Source organism: Bombina bombina, chromosome 4 (assembly GCF_027579735.1).
Source record: "Bombina bombina isolate aBomBom1 chromosome 4, aBomBom1.pri, whole genome shotgun sequence".
In the NCBI taxonomy this organism is placed as follows: domain Eukaryota; kingdom Metazoa; phylum Chordata; class Amphibia; order Anura; family Bombinatoridae; genus Bombina; species Bombina bombina.
Window position 1 is genome coordinate 1,209,975,706 of NC_069502.1, and position 17,447 is coordinate 1,209,993,152.

General features: G+C 36.7%; 1 protein-coding gene across 2 annotated transcripts; it reads right to left on the reverse strand.

Moving 5' to 3' along the window:
- Positions 1-250: 250 nt before the first annotated feature.
- LOC128658184 (zinc finger protein 644) lies at positions 251-10,848 on the reverse strand. Of its 2 annotated transcripts, none has more exons than XM_053712704.1 (2): positions 9,991-10,848; positions 251-3,733 (listed from the first exon to the last, which is right to left on the reverse strand). In XM_053712704.1, exons 1-2 carry the CDS (start codon positions 10,590-10,592, stop codon positions 526-528), a joined length of 3,810 nt encoding a protein of 1,269 aa, XP_053568679.1. In that variant the 5' UTR covers positions 10,593-10,848; the 3' UTR covers positions 251-525. The 2 variants fall into 2 exon arrangements, with proteins under 2 accessions (XP_053568679.1, XP_053568678.1); XM_053712703.1 differs by having other exon boundaries at positions 251-3,662; positions 9,923-10,847.
- Positions 10,849-17,447: the final 6,599 nt, after the last annotated feature.

Below are 17,447 nucleotides of genomic sequence, written 5' to 3' on the forward strand. Positions count from 1 at the left end.
TAATAATAATAATCATAAAAAACTAAAACAAAAACCGTCCATACATCTATACAGAAATTTACTGATTGCCTTATTTGAATTGAACAGTCTTTTGAACTGAAGAATATGGTAATACTTAATGCCCTAAATTAAGGAATACATTTTGAAGTATTGATTCTTTATATAAAATACTTTGTACAAACAAAAAGAATTTAAGAACATCCAAGTCTTTTTTTTTAAATAAGGATGCCTGCATTTTTTCATGGTCAATATTTTCATAATCTGATTAAAATCTTTGATAATTTTAAAAAGTTTTGTAGATCTAAAAAGACTTTGTCACATTAAACACATTATGTAACCAAAACTTAAAATTATTTCTAATAAAATATAAAGAACTTACTGTAACTTAAGGACAGTTATTTTTTACATTATGGCAAATCAGTATTTAGTTTGTCCTTTGCAATATAAACAAATATAGCAACATTTAAAAAAGCTCCACTGTACATCCAATGCAGATGAGTTTTGTTATTAATATGGTCATTTCTTCTATGTTGCTGCTTCCGCCATGAGTAGAGAAAATGAAGTTTCAGTGATTGAGGGAGTTTTTTTAAGCAGCGGCTCTACTTCAACCATACCAGCTCCAGTCCGAGGAAGATTAGCATTAACAATGTGGCGTTGCAAGTGCTTTATCCAGTCCTCTTGAACTGACAGAGGTCCACGAAAAACAAGTCCACAAAACCTGCATCTCAAGATGTAAACTTCTTCAGAACTGTGAGGTAACTGTAGTCCTTTCTTCTTACTTCCAGATCTTGACCTTGACTTTTTTTGCTTGCAGTCTAATACTGACTGCATAGTAAAGTCAAAAGCTTTATGTGGATTGTACATAAGTGAACAGTCTTCATTTAGTGGAAGAAGGCATTTCTGAATAAACCTTTTTCTCGCAGTTTGATTCACCTTTTGAGGGAAATTGTCTACATTCTTGTCTTCACATGATCTCTTCATTTTAAGAAGTTCGATAAGTGAAAGAGGCTTATCCTTTTCAACACGCACACTTGTCTGATCACAATGTTTTGCTAAAGACAGCCCTTCATGCAATATTTTTTCTGACAGAACATCAGTCTTTAGGCCATTACGGTGTGCTTCCAGAGGTATAGTATTTGTTGTTAAACAGTCATTATTTGAGGAAGATTTTTGCTCTGTAAATGGTTTATGGGTACGACGGCTGTTCAGTGCTTTCAATATTTCTTCATATGTTTCTTCATTTTGCAACATTTCATTGAGAACACAGATTGGGGATTTGTGAGAGTCCCATTTTGTTTTTCCAAGTCTCTTAAGGTGCCCTCGAACATGATTTGATAAACCAATTTTAGTATCAAACCAGCCTCCACAAAGCGTGCAAGTGTGTTCAGAAGGACTTTCTGATTTCTCAATAACTTTTCTTACTCTTTTTGTTGGGGTTCCAGTCCTCTTGAAATGCTGCATTTTGTCATTAGTTGCTATTTGTTCAGGTGGCACCACATGTCGAGCTTCATAAGTTAATCCTGCTCTATGAAGATGCCCACGAACATGATTTGATAATCCAACTCCGGTTTCAAATGTTGCAGGACAATATGGACATGCCTTTTTTTCAAGGGACAAGTCACTCCAGTGGAATGCAGAATTGTCGATTGGTAATGCAGAATCTGCATCTTCCAGATTAGCACCAGACGTTTCATGTAATTCTTCTCCATCTTCATAATACTCAAAATAAAAGTCCTCATTATTAAAATGCAAGTTGGTTTCATCTCCAGTATGGCGACGTTTCAGTTTCTCTTTGAATAGTGGATAATTATTTTGTTTTTTTGAATTACTGTAGGTATTATCTGGTGACTCCGTGTTTGAACTATGAAGTTCACCGTTTCTCCAGGAATTATAATTATCACCCTTCTTCTCAGATGATTCTAGTTTCTTAATTACAGCAAAAGTCATTTTGTGAAGAAAATCTGGATAACAATCCAAGTCTTCTTGCGTGACTGGGTGCCCCTCTTCTGATTTTAGCACTTTTTTTTGAGACCCCTGCCTACGTTCAACAATCTTTTTAGCATATGAATTTTGTGAATCCATGACTAAATTATCATTTTGAAGATCACCATGTATTGAAAGCATCTGCATAGAATTAGTACTATTTTCGTGTTCCTTTTTTAAATTTAGTGGGTAAATGTCACTTGATTTCCTTATTTTGTAACCATCCATCTGTTTATATCTGTATGTATGGTTCACCCTGGCATGTTTTTCCTTATTCATTTGTTGAAAATATCTCTGTTTTTGGTCATTACTAGAGAATAAAAGAGAATTATTTGGAGAAACAGAAGGTCCACATGGTAAAGATTGTGCTGGACCTTTCCTAGCTTTTTGGAGTTTGTGTTTTCTGTGGAACTTTGTGAAACTGTTTGGTTGAGACACAGAAACATATGATCTTTTAACATCCTGCTTTAAGAAAGTGTTCTTTGGAAAAGAGGAGGATGGTTTCATGAATGATTTTGTTTCTTTACTAGTATCTACAAATTCATTATCATTCATATTTTCACTTTTAAGTACAAGGGGCCAATTAAACCGATCCACAGAAGTTGATGGATGTAAATATTCAATATGTTTCCTTAAAATATTTCGGACAGGTGTAGTAAAAGGACACATCTTACACATATACGATGTAGATTTTTTGGAGGAAAGAAAAAAAGGTTCTTTCAATGAAGTTTTTTTCTGGACTGTTCTGTGGGATACCTCTGCAGTTAGAACAGAGCGTTTTGCCCCGTGAGCAATACCCCGATGGCACTCCAGTTCATTTTCAGTGACAGCCATAAAGTTGCATTCTTCACAGCAGTAGTATCTTTTATCTTTCTCATGGGTTTTGGCATGTTGTACAAAAGTCTTTGGGCAGTTGGTTCCAAATACACATTGTGGACACTGCAATCGTGCACTTCTACCTTCATCCTGAAGCTCTTTCAATTCACGGATTTCCTCCATCAATTTCTGTCGTCTTTCCTGGTGAATAATCATGTGTTTTAATAGTGAATTACGATCTCTAAAAGTTCTACCACATTCTCTACAAGCAAATGGCCTTGGAATATTGAGATGTCGAAAGTGATTATTACCATCTAAATGGTACATCATGTGCCTATGAAGGTGTTTCTTCTCTCTAAAATTCACATTGCACTTTGTACACGGGTAAAACGATGGCTCTTGGTCATTTGTACAAGGTGGTGATGAATGAGGATCATGCTCATTTTGCAAACTATTGGGGAAAAAAGACCCACCATGGATAGGTGATGTTTCACTAGTAAAGTCACAAACCGGATTATAGATAAAAATTTTCATGGTTTCTACAGCTTGCTCTGGAAGACGTTCTTCCGGCTCATCAAGACAAGATTCAGACTTGACCTTTGTTAATTCATAATTGTGTAAACCAAACATCTGCTCTTCAGAACTCTTTTCCACTCTATCTAGATGTAATAACTTTGATTTCTTGGAAAAATAATTATCATCATTATAAGCATCTTCTGAGTAGCAACGAGTTATCTTACTACCATCCATTTTTCTCTTTCTCTTTTTTTCTACTCTTATAGTGCCATTATTTTCAGACCCGTCTACTACTTTTTCATTGTTTACAAGTTCATTTGGAGTATCCATTTGTAAGGATTCCAGTCCTGCTTTTACTTTTTGCCTCAACTCACCTTCCTCACCTGTACTTAAGGCATCACCCCGCCCCAAACAAGTGCTTAGTTGTTGAGTATTGTTTGCTGAAACCAGTGCTCTGTTTCTTATAAGCTATATACTTACCAAAAGAAGATTTACTTCTACTACTTTAACATTTGGATTTACAAATACCAGCTGCAGTTTGGTCTCACAAAGGGACTAATAACAACTAGTCTCATTCATCCTGAAGATTGCTATTCCAAGAAGTATTAAATTATTTCAACTCCACATCTCTACAGGAATTGCTATTTAATTTCCAACAGGAGGATTCTACCTACTACCGCTACGGTACTTGTATCAATTCTAATTTACCTTGGATGCCTTAAGTAACGGCTAATTACAAATTTCATGTTTTCTCTTGAACTTATCTAAATTGACTTTGTCTCTCAGATATTACTTTGTTTGCAACGTATGTTTTATCTAATTCTATGAACTTCCTTTGATACATTCTCATACCGGACAGTAACGGAATTTATGTGACGTCACACAGCTTCATTCATCTCAGCGTGCCATACAGTTCCTTACAACTCAGCGTGTCTCACAGCACCAATTGCAATCACTAGTCTGTGTTCAGATATCCACGCTGCAAGCATTACTCTGTGTGCTGTGTCTCGCAGCAGGTCACGCCCCTGTCAGCAGCTGCAGTCTGTGTGTCTCACATCTCTCATGCCTCAGTGCTTATTACAATGTACACTATCTCTCACATTTGGGTTTGAGCACAACTAATGTCAAAAGTTGTTATTAATAATAATACTTATTTTCAGCCTCTAAATATTTATATGGTATAACAATATTATATAACCATATAAAGACTTACTACCATTACTTATAAAAATCACTCTGAATAAAACAGTCTATGCTGATATAATAGCCTGTACTTCAGTTGTGAAACAAATATAATTTATTTAGACTCTGCAGTTGTGATTCAAATAACCAAGGAACCTGATATAACAACTAAGCCATAAAATATGGATCCAGCAGAGCTTCCTCAAATTGTTTATAATTTAACACAAAGAGTTGACCAACTTAGTCAAGCCTTTAGAGAGTTACAATTAGAAAATGAAACTTTAAGAAAAGTAATAAAAGACACTGTCTCTATTAAACAGAGCCTTCCTGACAATCTGTCAGAACCATTTATTGCACCTCCAGATTTTTTCAATGGAGATAGGAATTTATACCGTCAATTCAAAAATGCTTGTCTGCTTAATTTCACCCTTAAACCTAAAACATACCCAAATGATAGGGTTAAAGTCCTTACAATGATAAGCTATTTAAGAGGTGAACCTCGCATTTGGGCAGACACTCTCTTTGAGACAAATAATGCTGTTCTTTCATCTTTTTCATCTTTTCTGGATATCATGGATGAATTATACTATGATTCTAACCTACAGTATACTGCTGAGAAAAAGATGAGGAACTTAAAACAAGGTATCAAACCTGTTGAATGTTACATAACAGAATTCAAGCAATATTCTATTGACTCTCAATGGAACGCCATTGCTTTAAAAAACCAGTTCAGGCTTGGACTCTCTGACGCAGTAAAAGATGAATTAGCCCGAACTGAGTTACCTGAAACATTGGAAGGCCTTATGAAGCTCAGCAGGCAAATTGATAGGAGATTACGTGAAAGAAGATTTGAACGTCAATACCCTGAAATTGTTTATAAGAAGGATAAGGTTCTAAACCATCCCACTTCTAACAGTCCTCATACTGGTTCAACTGGTGCTGAAGCAATGGATATAAGTTTTATTAGAGGACCTCTAACTCCTGAAGAACGTATCAGAAGGAAGACTAGAGGCCTCTGCATGTATTGCGCATCCTCATCTCATACTTTAAAGGATTGCCCCTCTTTGCCACAGAACAAGAAGAGTAAGTACCATACCAATCTTTCTCTCCAGTCAAAGCATAACAACCCTCTTCATTGTTCTTTACTTCTTTCTCTACAGTGGGCAAATAAGCAATTGACCATTCCAGCCATCTTGGATACAGGAGCACAAGGAAACTACATTGACAGTTCTCTGGTTTCTAAAAATAAAATACCATTGATAAAAAAGTTGTCTCCTATTTTCCTTCGTGTGGTTGATGGCTCTGAGATATCATCAGGGCCAATTACACATCACACCATCCCGCTCTCTGTCACTACATTAAAAACACATCATGAACATCTCACTTTTGATGTAATCACTTCTCCATTATTCCCAATAGTACTTGGGCTAGCTTGGTTACAGCTACACGAACCTGATATTAATTGGAAATCCTTAAATGTTCAATTAAATTCTGATTTCTGTCAACAGACTTGCCATAGAACCTTTTTTCACAGTTTATCCTCCACATCAGAAACTCTGATACCAGAAATGTACAAGCAGTTCTCTGAAGTCTTCAGTAAGAAGGAAGCAGATACCCTTCCCCCACACAGAATCTACGACTGCCCTATTGAACTGGAACCACACCACCTATTGGACATTTATACCCACTTTGTCAACCAGAACTGGATCATTTAAAAACTTACCTAGATGAAAATCTAAAGAAAGGGTTTATCCGTCCTTCGGTTTCTCCTGCTGGTGCAGGAATGTTCTTTGTGCGGAACAAAGACCAATCTCTTCGGCCTATCATTGACTTCAGACAATTGAACAAAATAACCATAAAAAACCGATACCCTCTCCCCCTCATTCCTGAACTCATAGAAAGACTCAGGCATGCTCAGATTTTTACTAAATTAGATTTGAGAGGGGCGTACAATTTAGTGCGTATCCGTGAGGGGGATGAGTGGCTTACCGCTTTTAGAACTAGGTATGGGTTGTTTGAATATCTAGTTATGCCTTTCGGATTAACTAACGCACCCGCAACTTTCCAGTTCTTTATTAATGACATTTTCCATGATCTCCTTGACACATGTGTTGTTGTCTACCTAGATGACATTCTAATCTATTCCACAAATCTAGAAGAACATATCAAACATGTTAGTTGGGTTTTAGCAAGACTCCAAGTCCATCGGCTATACGCCAAATTGGAAAAATGTATTTTCCACACCAACAAAATAGAGTTCCTGGGTTACTCCATCAGCCCAAATGGGATTCAAATGCAAGATAACAAAGTGGAAGCAGTAAAATCATGGCCCACACCTTCAACACGGAAAGAACTACAAAAGTTTCTCGGTTTCAGTAACTATTACAGAAAGTTCATTCGCAATTTTTCTAAAATTGCAAAACCTCTGACTAAATTAACTAGTGCAAATTGCTCTTTCCAGTGGACTAAAGAACAGGATGATGCGTTCAGCTTCCTAAAGAATTCCTTTTCATCTGCTCCCATTCTGAAATATCCTGATCCAAACCTTCAATATACCCTAGAGGTGGATTCTTCAGATTATGCTCTTGGCGCTGTCCTCTCCCAAAGACAGTCTCCTACAGAACCACTACACCCAGTTGGGTTCTATTCAAAAATTATGACTCCAGCAGAGATCAATTATTCCATTGGGGACAAGGAACTTCTAGCCATTAAAAGAGCCTTTGAATTCTGGAGACATCTCCTTGAAGGTACCTCCCTACCTATAGTGATTTACACGGATCACCGGAATTTGGAATATCTACAAAATAACAAAACTTTATCTGGACGTCAAGTGAGATGGAGTCTCTACTTTAGTCGTTTCAATTTTCAAATCATGTACAGGCCGGGATCAAAAAATGGGAAGGCAGATGCACTCTCTCGACGAGATCCAAGACCTATACAAGAAGACTCTCCAACTAGCATTCTTCCCCCTACTCGATTCCTTGCTATCCTATCTCAACAGGATAAGGAATACCAATCTGATCTATCTTCAGAAGACCAAACCCTACTAGATAGCCTAACCCTCCAGGATGGTTTTTACTTTCATGGTTCTAAACTATATATTCCAGAACGTTTCAGACAGAAAATAATCAAAGATCATCATGACCCTCCACTAATTGGTCATCCAGGAATCAAACGTACACATGAGCTCATCTCCAGAAGTTACTGGTGGCCATCGATGAAAACCAGTATAAAGGAATATATACAACATTGTACAACCTGTACAGTATCAAAACCAGAAAGGAGACCTCCCTATGGCTATTTAATTCCTCTGGAAGTACCGGAATCTCCTTGGTCTCATTTGGGAATGGATTTTATAGTTGATTTACCACCTAGTTCTGGACAAACTACCATTTTAGTTGTTACCGATCATTTTACTAAAATGGCACATTTTATTCCTTATCACAAATTACCCACTTCCATTGAAACAGCATATTTATTTCTAAACCACATTGTACGATACCACGGGTTACCCTCCATTTTAACTACTGATAGAGGAACCCAATTCACCTCACGCTTCTGGAAAGCACTCACTAAAGCACTCCAAATCGATCAAAGGTTAAGCACAGCCTTCCACCCTCAGACTAACGGCCAAACTGAGAGACTCAATCAGTGGCTTGAGCAATATCTACGTTGCTATTGCTCATATCATCAAAATAAATGGACTTCCTTTCTTTCTATGGCTGAATTTGCCTATAATAATACCATTAACAGCACTACAAATTACTCTCCCTTTTTCGCCAATTATGGTTTTAATCCAAGATTCACTATCCAAACGACTTCTACACATGACTCACCATCTGTTGATGTGCTAACACAAAACATAGCTGAAAATTTCCTACATTTACGAGATAACATCAAACAAGCTCAGGCTTCTCAGAAGAAATTTTATGATTTACGTCGTAGAGCTTCTCCGAAATATTCTATAGGGGACTATGTTTGGTTATCTTCCAAAAACATTAAAATGCACTTACCAAGTAAAAAATTGGCTGGGTTGTTCCTTGGCCCATTCAGAATTCTACACATCATCAATGAAAATGCCGTCAGGCTTGATCTACCTGATTCTTTACCCATCCACCCAACTTTCCATGTATCATTATTGAAACCCTACTTGGGAGATAAGCCTGATGTACCTCTTCTACCCCCTTCTCCTATTCAATTGGGCACTGATGTCTATGAAGTTTATGATCTTTTGGACTCAAGATTTTATAATGGGGAATTACAGTATCTGGTCCGATGGAAAGGGTTCGCCCCAGAGGATGATACTTGGGAACCTCATGCACACATTAATGCTCCAAAGCTTATTGCTCGTTTCCATAGACGATATCCAAGTAGACCTAAATTCCAACCCGTGGTCGGCTTGCTTGAGGGGGGGAATCTGTAAGGATTCCAGTCCTGCTTTTACTTTTTGCCTCAACTCACCTTCCTCACCTGTACTTAAGGCATCACCCCGCCCCAAACAAGTGCTTAGTTGTTGAGTATTGTTTGCTGAAACCAGTGCTCTGTTGCTTATAAGCTATATACTTACCAAAAGAAGATTTACTTCTACTACTTTAACATTTGGATTTACAAATACCAGCTGCAGTTTGGTCTCACAAAGGGACTAATAACAACTAGTCTCATTCATCCTGAAGATTGCTATTCCAAGAAGTATTAAGTTATTTCAACTCCACATCTCTACAGGAATTGCTATTTAATTTCCAACAGGAGGATTCTACCTACTACCGCTACGGTACTTGTATCAATTCTAATTTACCTTGGATGCCTTAAGTAACGGCTAATTACAAATTTCATGTTTTCTCTTGAACTTATGTAAATTGACTTTGTCTCTCAGATATTACTTTGTTTGCAACGTATGTTTTATTTAATTCTATGAACTTCCTTTGATACATTCTCATACCGGACAGTAACGGAATTTATGTGACGTCACACAGCTTCATTCATCTCAGCGTGCCATACAGTTCCTTACAACTCAGCGTGTCTCACAGCACCAATTGCAATCACTAGTCTGTGTTCAGATATCCACGCTGCAAGCATTACTCTGTGTGCTGTGTCTCGCAGCAGGTCACGCCCCTGTCAGCAGCTGCAGTCTGTGTGTCTCACATCTCTCATGCCTCAGTGCTTATTACAATGTACACTATCTCTCACATTTGGGTTTGAGCACAACTAATGTCAAAAGTTGTTATTAATAATAATACTTATTTTCAGCCTCTAAATATTTATATGGTATAACAATATTATATAACCATATAAAGACTTACTACCATTACTTATAAAAATCACTCTGAATAAAACAGTCTATGCTGATATAATAGCCTGTACTTCAGTTGTGAAACAAATATAATTTATTTAGACTCTGCAGTTGTGATTCAAATAACCAAGGAACCTGATACCATTATAGTCTCTTTTATATAATCATTGGTATCTTTGCAATCTTGGGTCTGGTTAAGCAACTCATTGACTAATAGCTCATTGCTATCTTCACACTTATCAACTGGCCCTGCTAAAGTGCTATCTAACTTAAAAGTATTAAAATTATTAGATGTCTCACAAGAAACTGAAGGAGAGGTAGGATGTTTAAATATGGAATTGATGTCATTCTTGGCATGTGCTATATCTGGTAATAAAAATAAAACGTGTTGATTTGATTTTTTTATAATATTCTTTGAAGACTGCTGAAGTTCATATACTACTTTCAAAGTTGAGCAAGTATCCGTTTGTGGGGCTACAGAAACTTCTGTCATTGGTGAAACAATGTCTGTTGTAAGGACAGAAGTATTTGTTGTGGAGTTTAAAACTGATCCATTATTAGCATTCACTTTAGGCAATTTAGAATTTTCACTAGAGACAAATGGAGTACCAGCTTGTAGAAGTAGGGAGGGTTGGACTTTATTTAAGGCTTTTTCAGGCCTTTCCCTTGGTAACTCTTCAGGCACTGTCAAAGAAATATTTTTCTGAAGAGAAGTTTTATTTCCTTGGATTTCCTCGGAACTGAAATAGCTGTCATCTTTGAGGCTTTTGTTAGCACTTTCGACATTTGTCTGGGGCTCTTCCATTTTGCTAGTCTTCCCATGAAAAGTGTACAGATGTATTCTGTTCAGCTGCACATCACGGCAAGCAGCGCTGTCACAGGCCCGAGCACCGGCTGCACACTTTTTTTTTTTCTTCAGTTTTAAACTGAAGTCGAGACGTGGAGACAGACGTTCCCCTCACGTGACCTTCTCCTCCTCCCTTTCTGTCTCGCTTCTCTCTTCCTCGCTCTCTCTCCCTCCACCCGGTAGCGCCACCACAGTCTGCGGTGCGCGCGTGCCAGACCTGGGGAGGATGTTGAGCCTCCATATGTCTAGTTTTAACTCCAAATGGATATGTAGCATGTCTTAGCTTAAATGGGCAGATAGAGAATGCAATTTAACCATTTTGTTTTTATTCTAGCAAATGTCTGGTTTATGAGAAATACGCATATGTAGCATGTCTTAGCTTAAATTGGCAGATAGAGAATGCAATTTAACCATTTAATTGTCTTTTCCGTAAATGTCTAGTTTTAGCTCCAAACAGATATGTAGCATGTTTTAGCTTAAATGGGCAGATAGAGAATGCAATTTAACCATTTTGTTTTTATTCTAGCAAATGTCTGGTTTATGCTCTACATGGGAAGTCGGTAACTATTCATTTACTTGGTATGAATGGACAGACTCTGGTACAAATACCTTTGTTAAGCGTTTTACTATTTGGTCAATTGGATTCTTTATTCATCCTATTGTGCTGTGTTTTATTGATTTCGAAATTTCCTCCAAGGATTTACACTTTATCCATTGACTGTGTACTCCACACCACACGATAAAGCCCAGTCTAAAGTATTGAATATATTATCATACTGCTACACATTTCTTATATTCCACAATTATTGATATTTTACCACCTCGTTAGTTTTTAACTATGGAACTTACCACAGTTGATACAAATGCCGAATTTTATTCGTTGCTGCATCCGGATGATACAGAATTAGACAATCTTGACTTAGAAGATTTGTTTGGACAGGACGACATTGAAACTAAACTTAGTGATTTATTTGACCGTATGGAAGTTTTAAGAATGAAAGAACAAAGAATTAAACTTGATAAATGGATTTTAAGTAAATATTGTGCATTGGAAATGGTTCCGAGAGGTATGCGCATACAAAAGTATCCATCATTTGAAACAGATGATAAGGAATTTATTGCTGAATGGAACAGTGTCTTAACGGAATGTGGACTAAGACTGATGATGTTGCTGATTAAGTACAAAGAGAAACAACTGACTTTATTAAGGGAACAGATACTGAAATTACAATGTGATATGAATGCCTATAAGAACTGTATAGAATATGCACCTATGGATACCATACTACATGAGGTAGTATTTGAGAGATACGAATGACTACTCCCAACAACCAGGTATACATTTGGCGTAGAAAATATAGAAGGAATAGGGGTAACACTCAGAACAATAAACTAGACTATACAAACAAAGGCAAACAAAATAAGTCAGGGAAAAATAAAAATAAACAACATCAAAATAAGAATCAGTCAAAGAGTAATAAAAATAAAAACAAAAAAGTCACATTTATCGACACTGATTTCTATACAACAGATGAGGAAAGCGCACACTCAGGACTAGATAATGACCAATCAGGAGATGAAGTGGCAGCCAGACATATTACATTATACAGTAATGATAGAACTGACATTGAACCAGATATATCTTTACAGAAAGAAGGGGCTAAAACTATGGCCCTGGGTACACGCCCTAAGCATACACCCGTAGCCTCTACTTCTGGTAATATGATAGCAGATCAGAAACAGTTTTTTCACGAGGCCACACTACAATTAAAGGGAGGAGGTCCAGCCAAAAAAGATCAGATAGAAAGAAGTCTTACACAAAAGGGGCACAAACAGAGCAGGTACTTACTGAGGGACCCAAAAAAGGGGACATAGTTGCAAACAAACAAGCCGGGGACCACACGGTTATTAATATATCTAGGTACCCCTTAACAGATACTGAGATTAAAGTACTTAGCTATGGTTTAAGCTATTGCCCTTCCAATAACTTCAATATGTTCAGAACCATTTTAGATCTAAATAAATTTGTAAGAAGCCTCACGTTGAGGAAACATTTTAAAAATAATGACAATCTAATTCAGTCACAAGTAGATTGCAGTAATGAACAGGAAAATATAATGAGCTTTGATGATATCAGGACCATGACAGTTCTTGAGACCCTTGAACAAGAAAATCCTAGACAGGAAACAGATGAGAGTTGCAACAGCCATATAGGCTATAAATGCAAATCTGAATTTTACCCATTACAAACCAGGGGTAAATCTCTAGAACTCTTTCACAAAAGAGTAGTGGAAGATTTAACTAAACTAAAAGATGAACATGTATCCACAAAGCCTTACCTCTCATTTAAAGAAAGAGAAGCTTTAACACGTTTACAAAACAATGATGAACTTGTAATAAAAAGATCTGATAAGGGAGGTAGTGTGGTTGTGTGTGACAAAGATTGGTATATAGCAGAGGCTAAACGTCAAATTTTAGACACTAACACTTAAACACATTTGAGTAGAAACCCTAGCCATATTTTTAAAAACAAACTCTCTCATATTCTAGATGTGGGTTTAGAGAATGGCTTTATTGACAAAAGTACTTTTGATTATCTACTAGTTGAACATCCCCGAACCCCTGTCTTTTATCACCTCCCTAAAACACACAAGGTCTAGATAATATAAAAGGGCGCCCTATAGTGTCAGGTAACGGATCCCTTTTAGAACCATTAGGAGAATGGCTAGACGATATCTTACAACCAATAGTGCGTAATCTCCCAAGTTATATCAGTGACACCACTGACATGATTAACACTATAAAGAATTGTAAATGGGTGAAAGAATATAGTTGGCTAACAGTGGACTTTGTTTAGCTTTATTCAACTATCCCACACCATCTTGGATTGATAGCGGTTAAATATTTTCTTGTAGCCAATACTCAATTCTCTAGTGAGATGATAGAGTATATCTTAGAGGTCTCTCAGTTCTTTTTATTAAAGGGACATTATACACTCATTCTTTCAACACATATATGTTTTTTCGATCTATTTATATAGTCCTTTTTTTTATAATCAATGTCTTGTTTTGCTTATGTTTAAATAACATTGCAGTGATTTTCTGACTCCTACCCAAGCCTCAAAGTTTGATGTGAGTACCATCAGCTACCTTCTCCAGCTTGCTCCTGTTGGTGTAAAATGTCTTTTCATATGCAAAGGAAGGGGGATTGTCTTATTTCCCACTTGGAATGGGCTTTCAAGCTAACTTTTCAACATAGCTAAACAGATTTTTTAAGTAAGTCTTTAAACCGTTTTCTCATGGATTTTGATATCAGTATGTGGTCATCTTGTTGTTTATAGTAATGTCTATTACATGCAGTTCTCTGAAAATTATTGTATACTGTCCCTGTTAATGTAAATGTTCAGTATTGTGTCATGTATGAGTTCCACATTGGTTAATCTCCAAATATATTAGTGTAAGCATATATTTCTAAAGTAACTCGTAAAAGGACCTGAAACCATATTCCTTCAAAATGAAATGTCTTTCTTAAATAAATCAAACACAATAATGTCTCTTTAAGGTAATAGACTTTATTTAACACATCAATATAAATATGGCATACAGGCTTAGTATCCTATTCCAATATTTTCATGTTTGAACAAGTACATGTAGATATACCAGCAATCCCTAAGGATTAGTATATGTTAGCATATGTTAATTTTTAAAGGGACAGTCAAGAAAAACAGTAATGATTTTAATGTTGAAAAATGCCTTTTTTTCAAAACTATATCTCAAACGTTTATCACCAATTTCTCTTAGTTCTCTTGTTATTGTTAGTTGATATCTAAACCTAGGAGGTCCATTTGCTCATTTCTTAGAACTTGAAGAGTGCATTTAATCTGAATGCATTTTGACTACTAGAGGGAATTTTTTTTGCATTTTCATATAGAAAACATTGAGCTCATACAGTATAGTTACCCTGGATTGATCAGCGATTGGCTGAAATGTTGATCTGTCAAAAGAACATAAATAAGTGGTCATTTTCATGAGGCATAGATACAAGGTTAATCACAGAAGTAAAATGTGTATTTCTCTAAGTGTTGTTTTTCCAAACTTGATAATGCGTAATAAAAGTGTTTTCTTTGTAAAAAAACAATAATGTTCTGATTGTCCCATTAAGCTGTGTTGTTGGCATTCAAACAGTAATATGCCATCATGTATAATTGTAATGGTCATTTTGTTTGAGATTAGGGAAACAGTTTGGACATCACATCACAGAAACCAATTAATGTAATGAACAAGGATAGGTATGTGATGATGTGGTGTCCACACACTTGTAACACACACTCTGCAAACAATCTGCCTCCATGGACCCGGTCCCATAGAAGCAGATTATATACAGAGTGTGGTCCACAAGTGTAAGAAGACAACATCATCACATACCTATCCATTACACATTAAATAAATAAAAATATATATAGGAAAAAAAAAACTTACTTCCTCTTCCTTCCCCTCTTCCCACGAGACTGAGACTCTGGGGGGGGGGCAACTGCCCCCTCCGACGAGTTCTCATGGGAGATGTTTGTGGAAGAGGGGAAGGAGGAGTACTGAGATGACCCGGCTGAGGAGGAGGTTGAGGAGTACCAGGAGCAGATGGCCCAGGATCAGATGGCCCAGCAGCAGATGGTGCGTTATGCGCCTCCCGGAGGACCTGCAATATAGCTCTGAGTGTATTTATGATCTCAATGAGAAGAAATCACTTAGCGCCTACTACTAATTAGACCCTTAGCTCTGATGGGTGACCCCTAGTGGTCAGAAACGTTTAAGAAAAATCAGAAAATATCAAAGCGCCAGCTGACCGGCAGGGTTCAAAATGTGAAACCAATTTCTTCACAATTGGATTAAAACAAAGTGGTTTATTCAAAATAATATTAAAAATATTAAAACATAGATTCTTGGCAATTTCTTAACAATCTTAAAAGAGTTTAAAACAATTGGTGTCCAAATCGGAATAGCGGAAAGAGAAGAGGATGTGTGCTGAATACACGCTAATTGTGTGACAGGTAAGTTCGTGAAAAAGTCAAAATAAACAATACAAAATAGAAAATTCGGTTGGTGCTAATTCCCAGGTCCCATGTGTAGAAATGCAAAAAAATAATTCTAAATTGCTAATACTAATAAACACTGTGTATCGATATTTAAAACCAAAAATCCAAAATATGGCAATGAAAATAGGTGTTTAAAAAGGTGTACAGAAATCAAAACTTTGTCTCCCAAATAATAAAGTGTGCTCCAGTGGATTCCTCAAATATCACTAGTGACCAGCATGATTACAGCCGACAAAATAATAACCAAAAAATAAAGATGAAAATAAGATGTTTTCGTTAATAGTCAAAGTTAAAGTGTTCCAAGTTAAGATAATTCCTCTTTCCGTGGTTTAACAGTCTATGTGAGGTATAATTGCCTGTAGCGGGGGTTGGGCTTCAGCGTCAATAGACAATTTGCAGCTCCAGCGTCACCCAGGTCTTTATTCCTTCTGCCGAAAGAAATAATAATAGTGCAGATGGTTTTTCAAACAGATATATAAATTGGAATGCTACTCACCAGTCGACGCGTTTCGGTCAAACATATACCTTTTTCAAGACTCGTGAGTCTTGAAAAAGGTCTATGTTTGACCGAAACGCGTCGACTGGTGAGTAGCATTCCAATTTATATATCTGTTTGAAAAACCATCTGCACTATTATTATTTCTTTCGGCAGAAGGAATAAAGACCTGGGTGACGCTGGAGCTGCAAATTGTCTATTGACGCTGAAGCCCAACCCCCGCTACAGGCAATTATACCTCACATAGACTGTTAAACCACGGAAAGAGGAATTATCTTAACTTGGAACACTTTAACTTTGACTATTAACGAAAACATCTTATTTTCATCTTTATTTTTTGGTTATTATTTTGTCGGCTGTAATCATGCTGGTCACTAGTGATATTTGAGGAATCCACTGGAGCACACTTTATTATTTGGGAGACAAAGTTTTGATTTCTGTACACCTTTTTAAACACCTATTTTCATTGCCATATTTTGGATTTTTGGTTTTAAATATCGATACACAGTGTTTATTAGTATTAGCAATTTAGAATTATTTTTTTGCATTTCTACACATGGGACCTGGGAATTAGCACCAACCGAATTTTCTATTTTGTATTGTTTATTTTGACTTTTTCACGAACTTACCTGTCACACAATTAGCGTGTATTCAGCACACATCCTCTTCTCTTTCCGCTAGCGGAGAACGGTCACTGATCCTTGTGAGGTACAGTCGATCGGTTCTATTTTTTCAACTTAAAGCATAAGGAACTGGTACGGGTTGAGGCCACAGCCCACTTTCCACTTATTTGAAAAATATATCCACAGAGAGATAAAACTACTCTGGCCATATTCGTGTGTAAAAGCTACTTTCAAACATAACCGCATTAGAGATATCTTAACCGGTCTGTTTTAAATTGTGCAAATATTTTAGCAGGTAACATTGTCACAGAATCATATACTTTATTGTATAATCTGAGAACCGGTCTGATAACTATAGTAGGTAGCACTGTTATAGGATCGTTTATTTTATTTCTGGATGTTTCTAAGCCACCATACTTAAGTTATCCATAATTACCACAGATAACACTGCTATAGGACCATTTGTTTTACTGTTCATTTCGAAGGCACCTTCTATTGTTAAATGCAACATGTGGATACATGTTAGATAATCCACTATATGTATACCGATTTGGACACCAATTGTTTTAAACTCTTTTAAGATTGTCAAGAAATTGCCAAGAATC